The 14,442-nt window shown below is 34.6% G+C and overlaps 2 protein-coding genes across 4 annotated transcripts; one reads left to right on the forward strand and one right to left on the reverse strand.

Moving 5' to 3' along the window:
* Positions 1 to 9,958: 9,958 nt before the first annotated feature.
* LOC108453784 (protein PLASTID REDOX INSENSITIVE 2, chloroplastic-like) lies at positions 9,959 to 13,852 on the reverse strand. 3 transcript variants are annotated; one of them, XM_017752081.2, is made up of 4 exons: positions 13,548 to 13,852; positions 13,349 to 13,447; positions 11,561 to 11,728; positions 9,959 to 10,431 (listed from the first exon to the last, which is right to left on the reverse strand). In XM_017752081.2, exons 1-4 carry the CDS (start codon positions 13,788 to 13,790, stop codon positions 10,408 to 10,410), a joined length of 534 nt encoding a protein of 177 aa, XP_017607570.1. In that variant the 5' UTR covers positions 13,791 to 13,852; the 3' UTR covers positions 9,959 to 10,407. The 3 variants fall into 3 exon arrangements, with proteins under 3 accessions (XP_017607570.1, XP_017607569.1, XP_017607567.1); XM_017752080.2 differs by having other exon boundaries at positions 9,959 to 10,656; XM_017752078.2 differs by lacking the exon at positions 9,959 to 10,431 and having other exon boundaries at positions 11,326 to 11,728; positions 13,548 to 13,851.
* Positions 10,082 to 11,135, forward strand: LOC108453785 (uncharacterized). Its single transcript, XM_017752084.2, has 3 exons — positions 10,082 to 10,355; positions 10,438 to 10,565; positions 10,836 to 11,135. The coding sequence occupies exons 1-3, from the start codon at positions 10,082 to 10,084 to the stop codon at positions 10,944 to 10,946; spliced, it is 513 nt and encodes a 170-aa protein (XP_017607573.2). The 3' UTR covers positions 10,947 to 11,135.
* Positions 13,853 to 14,442: the final 590 nt, after the last annotated feature.

A 14,442-nucleotide genomic window follows, 5' to 3' on the forward strand; every position in this document is an offset into this window, starting at 1 on the left:
TACGCAGTCATTGGGTCCGCATCATCTACTAATTGGGGAGTCGTATGCTACGAGCTTTTGAGTGTTATACCAGATAATATTAACAGAGGTCAGATCGAGATGGACTGGTTATAAGACACATTCCCGAAGCCGGATAATGATTCAACTGAACTCGAAAGAATACGATATGCTCGGGCATACATTCTTGAGATGATTAGAGGTTATCTAATGCCGGACTTGTTACGAAACCTCGTACATCTGAGATGGCTGCTGAAACTCATATATTTTAGAGCAGTCGGTGAATTGAGTTGGGGGTCTGCCGTGTTGGCAACATTGTACAAGAAAATGTACGGGGCGACGCGACCGAACAAAGCCAAAATAGGAGATTGCCTATCACTATTACAATCATGGGCACGGTTTCGCTTTTCATTTTTACGTCCTCGAGTGGACCACCCATATATATTTTCACTCATAACGAGGTAAATTTTATATTAGATTTTACAATTATTACGTAGATTTAGAATATAATTGTATGCTAAAAATTTATTTAATTAGGTGGAACCATTCGGCGAGTTATGTCGGAATACCTATCTCTCTCGAAGATATACAGCTTCTATTAGACCAACGATCGGAAGCACAAGTAAGTATTAAATAGAATATATATACATAATAAAATAGTTGTTTCGTATTTAGTATTTAGTATTTAGTATTTAGTATTATGTATATAAGTAATATTTTATTATGTTCATAAAGTTTTAATGGACACCGTACGAGGATCTAGCAATTCGGCCAGTATTTGCGGATGAATTCCTTCAAAATCTAAACGTTTGGCATGTGAAGGTCCCATTGGTGAACTATGCTACCATGGAGATGCACCAGTCAGATAGAGTATTGCGGCAATTTAGATTCTGACAACCGATTCCCATGGCATCCGAGGTGTTTGATGATGAGCACAAAGTCGACTTACGGCAACTGCATACGAATTGGCCGAGATTCTGGTCACACTATATCAAAATGTGGGAAAATTGGTATGATTATATACCTACTCGGGAACCGATCATCGTTCCAGAGTTAGCGTGCGTATCGGAATACATGCCATGATTTAGGATCCATGGCAAGCCATATTTATTGTCGGAAGAGAAGAGGCGACGACAAATTCGTGCCCAAAGGGAACGACGGGGCCCTTTAAATCCAAGAAGAAGGGACGACGATGCAGGCCCATCAATAGCGCCAACACAATCACTAGGCCCAACGGTTCAACCGACGACACCTATATCACAGTCTTTTCAGATTATGTTAGGTGCGTATCCTAGCCCTTATATGTATCCTAACCCTTATATGTTTCATTTTCCTAATCCTATAGCAGGTTGAAATCCATGGCCCGATTCATCTTCATTTCTGATTACTCCGAGTCAACCGCCGATCTATAGGCCACCGTCACATGAGAGATCGCACGAGGTGCCATCGGGGAACTCTTCTTTTTACCAATCGCTATCACCTTACGAGATTCAAACACCTCCACCATGGGTGATGCAAACATCGCCGCAGTCATTATTCTATTAAGGTGGGTCATCCTCCTAACACTTACAACCAGATCCCCTACCGGAGGAACCACAACCCCTGCCGGAAGCTGATCCAAAGAGGTATCCAGCACGGACCCGTCGATGACCCCCATGTGGCTTTGATTCCAACCACCATAAATATTGATTTTTTTTAATATAGTTGTAAGAAAATTGTAATACAACATAGTTTCATTTAATAAAATATAAATAATGCAACATAGTTTTTTATGACAACTATCAACTATTTCGATTTGGGCATGATCTACTTGTATGGCCTGAGTTCCTACACCATCTGCACAACTTCTGTTAATTGGTTATTTCTCGGATATCTATATTGGTATGTATTCTAGTCGAGCAAGGTCGACTCTTTGGTTTGTAACGCAATTCTCTATCTAGTAACAGCTTAAACGGAGCAAGCGATATAGGCGGCCACTTACATTCATCTGGGACAGGTGGGAATACGTGTCTCCACACGTTGTACATGGTTTCTAATTTGTACACTTCGTTGACGTAGCTCATGGGATCTAGATGGAGATTCTGACAAGCTGTAATTACATGAGTGCATGGATAACGAAGTGCGTCAAACCTCCCACAGTAGCAAGTCTTATTTCTCAAGTGTACATGATATTGCCCTCCAATAATACCTTCGTACGGCCTGTCAAAATCCGTCACACGAAACCATAGGTTGTTTCAATTGTGATAGACTGTATGCATGGTGTTCGCCCGCGCCTTCACATTGTTAATTTCTTGCAATACCTTTGCGCACCATACATGGCCTCATTGCATTTGACCTTTATAACTCGCTGCTCACTTCAGAAATAGTGCTGCTAAATGAAAATATGTCTCTCGAACAATCGATGTTATCGACAAATGATGTGTTCCTTTTAGAATAGAATATATGCATTCGGCCAGGTTTGAGGTCATATGACCATATCGTAGGCCATTGTCGTATGCTTGTGTCCACTATTTGAAAGGTACGTTACAGAGGTAGTCTGCGCCTTCTTCGTTAACTGAAAGCAAAACCGCCAACATCTCATGAAAACGGTCCTTACTTATCTCATACCCTGCCAATATAAGTTGATAGCGAAAATTACATACCACTTTTCCATTTAAAATAAATTCAATATTACAAACGAAATTATATTAATAGATATTAAATACCCATGTTAGTCACTTGTCATTTTTCACTTGTAAATTGAAATTGCCCATAGCAGTTGGACGCAACATGCCTTAGGCAATACCGATGGTGTGTGCGATGCCACAGGCTTCCCTGTCGCTCAGTTGCAGCTAGTATTCTGATGCCCCGATCCGATATGACGCAGATATTAGGTTGGGGGCAGACATACCTTCTTAACCTAGAAAGAGAGAAATCCCAATCATCAGCTGACTCCTCCGGTGTTATTTCAAACGCAATTGGAAGGATTCACCCACTGTCATCCTGTGTCACAGTTAGCGATAGTCGATGGGTATATCTACCGTACATAAAGGTACCGTTAATTTGTACCAATGGCTTGCAATATAGAAATACGTCTCGGCATTGCTTAAAGCTCCAGAACAGACATTTAAATACTTGGCATCCACGGAGCAATCGGTCGTTGTAGTATGCAGGTTCCGTTTCAAGGTCTGTTAAGCAACCTGGGACATATCTCTCTAGCACCTGACACCATTACCACACTTCAATATATGAAGCGTCCCACCCACCATGCATATTTTCCAATGCCTTATGCTTAGCTATCCAAGCCTTGTGTAAGAGGGCGTGTACCTCAACTGGCTACGAATATTAGCAATTAAGACCGGCACTAAAGTTCTGGGATTCACCTTCACCGGCGGTAGTATTAAGGTAGCTAACATATCTGAATCCATCATGGGATGATCTTCAGAAACACCTGTCAACGAAGTACGTTAAAAAATGCAACAGTACGTAATAACAGTACTATTAAAAAGCTCTAAACAGTTAATGATACTGTACCGGCAACACATGTATGTGGACCTTTGTACTTTTTTTATCTCCTACAAGCTTGTCTTTTTCCTCAACGAGGCCATGATTTTCCATGAACATGTACCATCTTGCACTGCACACTTGGCCTCAAATTTATCGGATTTGGATTTAACCACTTTGTAGTTAACCCCGTTCATGATGCTATGTTGTTTTAATGCACCAAGAAAACTATCTTTATTGGAAAACTCCTTACCAACTTCCAATTCACCCGAATCCAATGAGGAACTTGTACGATCACGCCTTCTATGTGGTAGATCTGGAAACTACAACGCATCATCCTAAGATAGATCGACATTATACATGTGGGCTGGAGGCGAGTACGCCCTGAATTGCGAATCTTTTTCTTCATCATCTGAACCTCCTTCAAAATCTTCAGGTATGGTTGGAGCAGGCTCTGGTTTAGAAAATAATGCAACTTCTGCACTATCGGGGTAGGCCTCATTATCTGACCATCATCATATGCAACGTACAAGGTCCCCTCGCCAGTAGATGTGTAGGGAGTAAATCATCCCTCCTTATGGATGTTTCACAATGTCTCCAATCAGATGTGAATTGCCAATCGCTAGAAGTTGAAGTCATTCCCCAGTACGTATTTCCAGCATCAAACATCGACCCGCTGAGGTACATGTCCCATCCACTAACGGAGTGTACTGCAGGGGTTGGGTATTCTGTACTGCTACTAAACACGAACGCTTCTGTATTTTTCCACCCACTAATGGAGTGTCGGGCAGGGGTCGTGTATTCCTTTCGACCAGTAGTAAATGTTGAAGCTGTAAATGCATCATTTGGCGATGAAAATTGTACATATAACTCAAGATAGGGTGATCCATTAGCGAGAAAAGTCTGTACCATTGCCTCCAAGCTACGAGTGCCTTTGATGTTGAATGAGTCATAAGTCACAGGATCAACTGAAGCACAAAATCGATACTTAATAGACAAAACTTTCATTGGCATTGTTCCGAAGATTTTATGCCTAATTTTTTTACGAAGTTTTGTCAAATCTATATTCTGGTTAAAAATTAGTCTCGCTGTATTCTCCGATAAAAAAACAACACCGTTCTCGGTGTTATAGACCTCACCATCATAGTAAATAACAGCACTAACACGTTCACTCATCTTCAATTTCTTTTCTTCTTAGCCTCTCTAATTTTTTTTGCTGTAAGTTATGAAACCTGAGAATAAAATTTGGCTCATTTATAGCCTCATTTTTCTACGAACTACTGTAGCAAAAGAGCGTCCATGTGGGAACTTTTTTCAGAAATTTTACTGACAGTACATCCTGCTTGAAGCGTTTTTGACACTATTTGTTCAGAAACGTCTACTCAGAATTATTTTTCTACAAACTACTGTAGTAAAAGAGCGTCCACGTGGGAGCTTTTTTCAGAAAATTTGCTGACAGTGCATCCTGCTTGAAGCGTTTTCAACAGTATTTGTTCAGAAACGTCTACTCAGAATTATTTTTCTACGAACTACTGTAGCAAAAGAGCGTCCACGTGGGAGCTTTTTTCAGAAATTTTGCTGACAGTGCATCCTGCTTGAAGCGTTTTCGACACTATTTGTTCAGAAACGTCTATTCAGAATTATTTTTCTACTAACTACTGTAGCAAAATAACGTCCACGTGGGAGCTTTTTTCAAAAATTTTGCTGACAGTACATCCTGCTTGAAGTGTTTTTAACCCTATTTGTTCAGAAACGTCTACTCAAAATTATTTTTGCAGAAACCCTAAACTTTAAACCCTAAGACAAAAAAAATTATATTGCTTATATGTTTTTTCTAATACCCTTAACACAAATTTATTTAAAAAACTAAACCCTAATTTAATCAATTAACCCTAATATCCTAACTCTAATTTAATATTTAGTATTTAACATTAATAGTTAATTTAATGAATTAATCCTAAAATCTTAAACCCTAATTCAATTAATTTTTTACTGAAACCCTAAACTTAGCATAGCGCCAGTATGTATATATGCTGCAATCATGTTATCTTTGAGAATTTCTTTTTCGTGTATGTATATTGGAAATTAATAACTAAAAAAAAATCAGAAATGAGCTTGTTACAAGGTAAAAGAAACTTAGCCGATGGGTTAAAAATAAAATGATCTAAGCCATTGTTAAGGGAAAAAAACCTAAACACTGAAGTAATCGAATTACCAAGTTGTTGTTTACACGTTAAGAGTTATTTAAGGGTTTTTACTAAAATATTATTAGAAATAAAATACTAAAATAGTATGTTTAAACGATTATGTGTCAATTAACCCTAAATTAATCAATTAACCCTAATTTAATCAATCACTAATTTAATCAATTAACCCTAATACCTTAAACTCTAATTTAGTATTTAATATCTAAAATTAATAGTTAATTTAAACCCCATTTCAATTAATTTTTTTCCTAAAATCCTTAAATTCTAAACTCTAAAAACTTTTAACCCTAAATCAATTAAACACTAAAAACCTTAACCCTTAAAAAAATACACAAAACGCTTTCCTGGGGGAGCATTTTGTCCACGTTAGTAAAGCGCGCCCTCAAGGAAGCGTTTTCTGCTGACATGGACAAAACGCTTCCCCAAAGAAGTGTTTTGCTGACACGTACTCTGAAAACATACTGACGTGAACACGTTTTTGTAGAAAATGACCTAATCCAGTAAATAACTCAAAAAACAACCTATTTCTATAATTAAATTAAAAAAAACATTTTTAAGTAAAATAGCCCCGTTATATCTATTTTTAAAAAACCATTTCTCCATAAAACAAAAACAACTTTTGCTAACTTTACAGATATGTCAGATTTAGATAACTTTTAACCCTCCATCTCAAATCATGATGAAACATGCATGCAACTGACAACCCAAAGGTGAATTTGATGGACTTTGGCCCAAAACTAATTTTTTTAATTTTATACTTAATAAAATGAAAAAAATTATGTTTAATCCTTAAAAAATGAAATTATAAATTAATGCATAATAAATTTATATTTTTAATCTATAAAAAATTATAATTAAATTCAACCCCTGCTAAGAGGACCTAATTTCGTGAGAAAGAAAATAAAAACCTAACTCGAATAGCAAGTTCATAAAAATTAAAACCGAAGAAGGAGATGGAACTTGGCCTTTAATATAAAAATTAGAAAGCTTAAGGGGCAAGGGAACATACATTGAATACCTAAATTTGGTGGCCCCCACAATGTAGTGGCTAAATTCAATCCACTCATCAATTTTTTTATTCAATGTTGTCTTCTAACACTAACAAACTGCAATTTTCATTTTAAAAAATTTGGAAGTCCCCAAAGCCATAGCAACTAAAGGGGGTGGGTGGGTGTAGTCCCCTACAGGTACAGGAGTCATGTTTGAACCAAAAAAAAAAAAAAAAAAACAAAGAAGTCCTTTTCATCATTTAATATGTGAACCATGGATACCCAACATCTCACATGCCATGCATCTACTCACATTAATCCTACATGTGAATATAATTACCAATTTTGGGATTCAAATAGTTTAAGCTGAATCACATCACAAGAGTCAAAGAAACTTCCTATGTAAAAAGCTAGTCTTTAGCTATAATAATTTCATTAAAAGCTCTATTTTTTATGGAAAATGTAACTGTTGAGTTTTTTAAAGAGTGGTTATGTAAAATTAAAATTAAAGAGTTTGTATGTTTTATATGGACATCATATTACTCATAAATAATAAATAATATATTAAAATATGTTATAAGTCTTTGTATTATATTAAAAGTTTAGTCTTGACCTAAACAATAGCAGTAAAAATCTAATTCCTAGTCATGTACTCTTTACATTGTTATATGTTTAGTCCATATTCTTTAACTGAATCATTTTAAGTTGTTATACTTTTTCAAAATTTAAAATTTCATTCTGATGTAAATGATAGTCAATAATTCATTAACTGAATTTTAGTAATTAATAACTGAAAATAACAAACTAACATGATATTACACATATGATAATGTATTTTTAGTATTCTAATTTTGAAAATAACAAAATTTAATGATTTAATAATTATCGTCTAGCGAGAATTAAAATTTAAAATTTAAAAATATAATAATTAAAAATATCAAATTAAAATACATAAAGTTGACCTAATTAAAAAATGGGAAATAAGACCCCTTAATTGACCTAGTGGCTAAGGGTTATTCTCCAATAAAACCCACTTGAATTTAAACCTCCAAGAAGTAGTAGTAAACTTTTATTTGAGCAGCTCCTATACATATGTAATAGGAGTATATCTCTATCATTAAATGCAGGAGTAAAAACCCTTTAAATATATAGGTAAAAGTTGTTTTACCTACTTTTTTGCAAAGGAATTGGATTCTGTTTATTTGTTTCGCTTCACTATCCACTTGTCCTTTCACCTTAAAATAATATCCAAAACCATTCATCTTTCTTTCAAGAAGTTTCCTTGGTAGTTTGCTGACAATATCTAGTAGTTGATTTACCTACTGATAATAAATATAAAGTTTCCCACAATATGATAACTTCACACAAAGACATGGATGGTTTAAATTTTAATACAAATTATTAAAATGTTAAATTTTACTTCATTATTTATTCACATTTAAACTTATCATAAATAAATATTTAAATATATTTTCTATCAAATATAATTATTAAAATAATTATATCTAACCACATCAATACCTATATCATCTTAAATCTTAACACTGTAAAAAAAATATATTGACCAATTATATCTAATCACGTCAATACCTATATGTTATTTTTTGATTTTATAATTTTATAGTAATATTTATATTAATATTAATTAAAAATAATTATATTAATATTAAAAGAAATTCTAATTTTAAATATTTTTTAATATTTGATTGCTTTTATGGATACAAATAATGCAAAATTCAATAATATTCAAAGTTAAATAATATTTTAATTACTATTCAGAAGCGATTCAAAGTGGATAGGAACTATCAGTATTCATTATCTGAATGCAACTTTATATTTTATGAATAACAAAACGATATCATAATTTGTTTTATTTAAAAAATATTTTTGAATTACTTTTTATATACTAAATTCATTTTACTAAATTTAATTATTTTTCAAATAATGTTATTTAAAATAGATTTAATTTAAATTTAAAATGGATAATAAATACTAAAAATCCTATTACATATGTATGTGTCACGGGGTTAGAACTTTAGTTTGGCAAACCGCGCGACCTTAGGTAATTTCCTACTCTTGTCACAAGAAAAATAACGTACACTAGGTGTTTGAGTAAATTCTCTAAAAAATATTTTATATTGAGTGATTACAAATGAAGGGGAAGACTTTTATTTATAGTTGAACTCTCTCAAATCTAATGGTACAAATTAAGTTACATCAACGATCGAGATTAGAGCCCATCTACAAGATGAGAGTCTTAAGGGATTTAAGTTCTATACATCTTTATCCCTTATGATTTACAATAGTAACTCTAATTTTACTAGAGTGTTTCACTGGTCACCAATGTTTCAAGTAGATAAGTTTCTCCATATGTACCATGAGTCAAACCAATTCAAGCGGGTCAAATGAGCCCGTTTGAATTAGTTGACATCCATGGGATGCTCTTTGACCTCCATGGGTTTCTCTATATGTACTATTACTAGAGTGTTTCGCATACAATATATAATAAAACATATGATTTGAAACTAATTAATCATAATAACGAATAAAATATGTATGATATTAAAATAAATAAATAAGATTAAGTTATAAGTGTCTGAAATTTAAACACAAATACATCATATTAATAATATTAAATACATAACAATTTTGTTATCATGATGTTGTATAAAGCTGAAGTAGATAACAAATTATGCATGTTAACATAATAATGAATAAAACATGTTAAAATGAAACTTTAGTTGAGTGATCTAATTAGTATGAGTTCAAAGCGTACACATTGTATTTTTTATTATTATTTTTTAAAAATACTCTCAAATAAAAATTTCAATTTTGTAATAAATAATTATATTTTAAAATGCATATTAAAATTTACCATTCCTAACAATACTCATAATTTAAAAATTAAAAGAAAAAGGAAATATAAAGGCAGGGTAATCCCTAAGGCGGAGGAGCATAAAAAAGTATACTATGGCGGATAAGGCGGTGGGTTGTCAAATCATTGTCCAGCCAAAGGAATCTCCCTCTCACTCACACGCATGCTCACTTGTATTATAATTACTGTATTTTTTTCACACACAAATTATTTAGTCCTATCCCTCTAATTATGACTTTCAACACTTTGACCCCAACTCCTCACATTTCTCCACGTGTAGCTCATGCCGGCTTTCCATAAACTAATTATAACATCCTGATTGTAAATTATGTGTTGCCGTTTTGGATGTGAATAGTGAGAGGCAAGGCAAGGGTATATAATAAGTTAGTTGGGAAATGAGGAAAGGCCTGCTTGTGCTTGGTTGAGTTGAGTGAGACTTTTTGTGTAGGGTCGTATTAGAAAGAGACTTCTGCTTACTTAACCTCCTCTTCCCTTCCTTTCCTTATCTTCTTCTTCCTTTTTCAGAATTCATGGGGAATTGCCAAGCCATCGATGCGGCGGCCTTGGTCATTCAGCATCCCTCCGGGAGGCTTGAGAGGTTATATTGGCCCATTCCCGTCAGTGAAGTTATGAGAATGAATCCCGGTCATTACGTTTCTCTCATCATTCCCTTGCCTGTTTCCCAAGAGGAGGAAGCCAACCATCATCAAGATCGAGATACGGTGCGTTTCACCCGTGTTAAGCTCCTCCGCCCCACCGATACTCTTTCCCTTGGCCACGCTTATCGCCTTATCACTTCTCAAGGTCTTCTTCACTTTCTTTATTTGCAAGATTGTCTTTCTTTTATATTGATTTCTCAACTCTCTCTTGTTTCCTGTCCCTGCAGAGGTCATGAAGTTCATGAGAGCCAAGAAATATGCAAAAACCAAAAGGGAATCCATGAAAAAATTGCAGCACCATGGACAAGACAACCTAACTTCAGGAGGAAAGTCTGACGCACACATCACCAACCAAGTATGGCTCTCACTTATCTTTCATATATGTTCTTCCCAGCTAAGCAATCTGTGAATATGGGTCCTCAAACACCAGTTACTCGCCATGGGAACTATAAGCAAATTATGATAATCATATTGGAAGGATATCATAAATTGATTGTTAAAGTTTCCATCTGCATTAAGATTAGATACAAACTAAACCAGTTTGGAAAACATTTCATGTTTCATTTGAATCTTTCTTTCTCATTCAATCCTAAAAACTTAAGCGCTTATGTTCTAAACTTTCCAGGAACTAAAGAATGAAAGACAAATCTCACGGACATCATCTGTGAACGCTGCTTCAATGAGGTCAAAATCATGGCGGCCATCATTACAGAGCATCTCTGAGGCTGTAGGCTAATAGTTTTGTTTTCAAGTTTCTTTTCTTAAGTGCAGATTGGTTTTGGGAATGGCAATGAACTGCCTCTTTTGTTCAATGAAACCCGAAATTAGGGAAAATGGAAATTCACCAATCGAATGAAGGTGATAACCAAAGATTTCAACTTGCAATCAAAGCTCCCAAATTGAAATCTGTTTCAAGAAAAATAAACATATGTATAGCTTCTCAGTTCAGAGGAACATTGGATCCTAAATTGTATTACAAGTAGTATTCTAATATGAAATTAGGATTTTCAGTCTTTCACTCACTGCTTTCATACAAATCCCAAACTTGATCACTTTCAAAAAGTACAACACAATGCTATGTTGATCAAACTCTTTATTTTATGGACACGAGAATATGACTTTCAAGATCCTCCAATTGTATAAAAAAACTTTAGAAAAGTTTAATCATATCCGTGTCTGATACACATCTATATCTAACACTCATATCTGAGTTTGAGTAAATATTTGACTCCAAGTAACATAGGTACAATCTGATGATAATGGAAAATAATGTTATGAATGTGATGATAATGGAAAAATATGTTATGAAACATGTGGAGGAAATCATTTGGGAGAGTTTGAGTTCCAAACCTCCCAATCATGATCAAGGTGGTTTTGGGCCCATAACAAGGATGCCCGAGCAGCAACAGGTGCTCCAGGTAATTTCTTCTCCTTCAAAGCTACAAACATATCTGTGAAAGGCTCCACCAACAGTGTTCCAGATCCTCCATATTCATTGTGCAAGAAATCATTAAATATCTGTTTTCAACAATAGAAAAAACAGTAAGCTTCACAAAAATTTTAAGTTCACTATCAAAACTTGTATTCTTCTGTAGGCAAGGCTTATACAGGTAGAAGTAATCTTCAACACTAACTATATCACATGTATGTAGAAGCCAAATTCAAAGAAATCCCTGCATTGGGCCAAACATTCACATAAGGAAGAACATGACGAGCTGTCAGGGAAGGAGTGATTTGTTATTTTCGTGCCAGATAATTCTTTTGGGGTCAATTATTGAACAATTTCCAGCTCAATCAAAAAGCAGGCCTCTTAAAGAGACAAAAATGTTCGATTTAGAAGAAATCATTGCTGATAAAAGCTATAAACAACCAAAAGTAGGCAATTAAAATTATGTTGTTTGGATTGAAAGATTTGACTAAAGGGCTGTGAACCACTATTCTCAAACTGTTATATGATTCTCTGATTACAGGGATTAACAGGCGAGGCTTAGTGAGTGAACATGATCACCAATCACCATTGATCACATCGTGTACAATGGAACGGCATAAACCCATTTGGATGTGATGACAAGGAAGCCAGATGAAATCAGCTACTGTGAATGATAATATTGATGGTTGTGTTTTTCACAGTAAAGAGCATTGCATACTAATAATACCCAGTTCACAAAATAATGTCACTTCTAGGACCATATGTTGCATCGGCTTTATCATCAACAGAATAATAACATCTTTCAAGCATGATGAAGCCTCTCAGGTTATCAAGCGTGGTAAAGCCACTTGTGCTCTACTGATATCCTCTAACATATTACTCTGAAGATTTACTTTAACATTAATGTGTCATATTTGTTTGATGTAAAATGTAAGATATACTAAGGAATGAGATTATCATCATCGATACAAAAGACCATGTAGGCCTATCTCATTCCAAGATCCTAAGATCATCTTAGGGTTTGTTGAAGTCTTCTAAGAATGAATTTTGACACCTGAAACCATCTTATTATGTATTAATACTAAGCCACCATACTTGATACTCCGTCCATGAATCGTGGGTATTGACTCTTGAGAATGAAACAAGGCTCCAATAAAATAAAAAATTCTGTTCAGTGGTACATTCTTTCAAGTAAGTCATCGAAGTATGGAGGATGATAACAGCATGGGCGATTTTGGAACTAGGAACGCAAAGCTACACGAGGGCCGTCAATCCAATCTAACTACCAGCAGTTTTATCAGAAAATACAAAGAGGGATACCATAATACCAATCAGAATGCATCAGGGAGCAGAATAACAATAACATGGGCTGGAAGCCGCCAAGTGAGGGAAGAGTCAAAACTAAATTTGATGGAGCCGTTCAAACAAACAGTCGAACAGGTGGTGTTGAGTATAATTGTTCGAGACTATCAATGTCAAGTTTTGGCAGGTTCGGTGAAGAATATGCAACATGTAACAAAAACAGCGAAGGTGGAAGCAACGGCTGGCTACAGGGCTTTCGTGTACGCAAAAGAGTCGGGCTTATAAAGGATAGAGCTGGAAGGTGATGCTTTAACTCTCATTGAATTCAACAAAAACCATTCATAATATATTAACAATTAATCGAAATTAGCCGTTGCTAGAAAAGAAAAAAGAAAAAGGGAAAGTACCTCAACGCAAACGACAATGACAGAATCAAGGTCATCACCAAATTTGTCTTTGTCTTTGGATAACTTGTTGAAAAGCTCAGCTTTAAACTTCTGGGTCTCCTATTATACCAAATACCCACAAAAATAATCAAAAGAAAATCTATCATTGGAGCTTAAAACCATAATACGTTTTTCTAAACATACAAGTGTATAAACTTACGGCTTCAGCAAACTTAGGGATAGGGTCATGGTAAACGTATTTTTGGGAATGCGAGGATCTGAGAACGCTAAGGAACGGTTTTACGGAGATGGGTTTTGAAGAGAGGGTTGGAAAAGAGAGAGGAGGAGGAGGCGGGTTTAGTATAAGGCCGGCGTTTCGCAGGATAAGAATGGTGGAGGTTGGAATTTTGGCGGGAGTTAAGGATGGGGGAATAGAGACCAACGAACACGAAGAAGACGCCATTTTCGGGTGATAGATTGTAATGGATGGAGTTGAACTTTTAATTTTGGATTTTTTTGGGCCTGTGACTGATTGTTAATTTGGGTGCTAGGGTTGGTATCGGGCCTCTTAGTTCAATTTTCTTTTTCTAGATGTATTACAAGTGTAGTCCTTGATTATTTCACATTATGTATTTTAAATCAATATTGGTTTTTTTCATGGTTAAATTTTAGTATTAGTATCTGTATTATGCATAAGTTGTGGATTTAGCCCTTATATTTTAATTTAGTCATTTTGATCCTCTACTTTTAGAATTTTAAAATTTTAGTCTTAACCAAATGGTGACTATTAAATTCATTAAGTTATACTATTTTCAAAATTTGATGCCTCAAATTTATTATCATATGTGTAATGTCATATCAACTTACTATTTCCATATTACTCAGAAAAAACCAATTAATAAATTATAATTGTCATTTGTATTAAGACTGAAATTTTGAAATTGAAAAATATATCAACTAAGATTGATTCAACTAAAAGAATATAAACTAAATCTATAACTTTACGCATAATATAATACTAATAGTAAAATTTAACTAAACAAACTTAATCGCTACTGATTTGGTTAAGACTAAGATTAACCAATTCAAAAAAAAAATCAAATTAAAATACAAAT

The sequence above is a fragment of the Gossypium arboreum genome, chromosome 5, assembly GCF_025698485.1.
Source record: "Gossypium arboreum isolate Shixiya-1 chromosome 5, ASM2569848v2, whole genome shotgun sequence".
Lineage (NCBI taxonomy): Eukaryota > Viridiplantae > Streptophyta > Magnoliopsida > Malvales > Malvaceae > Gossypium > Gossypium arboreum.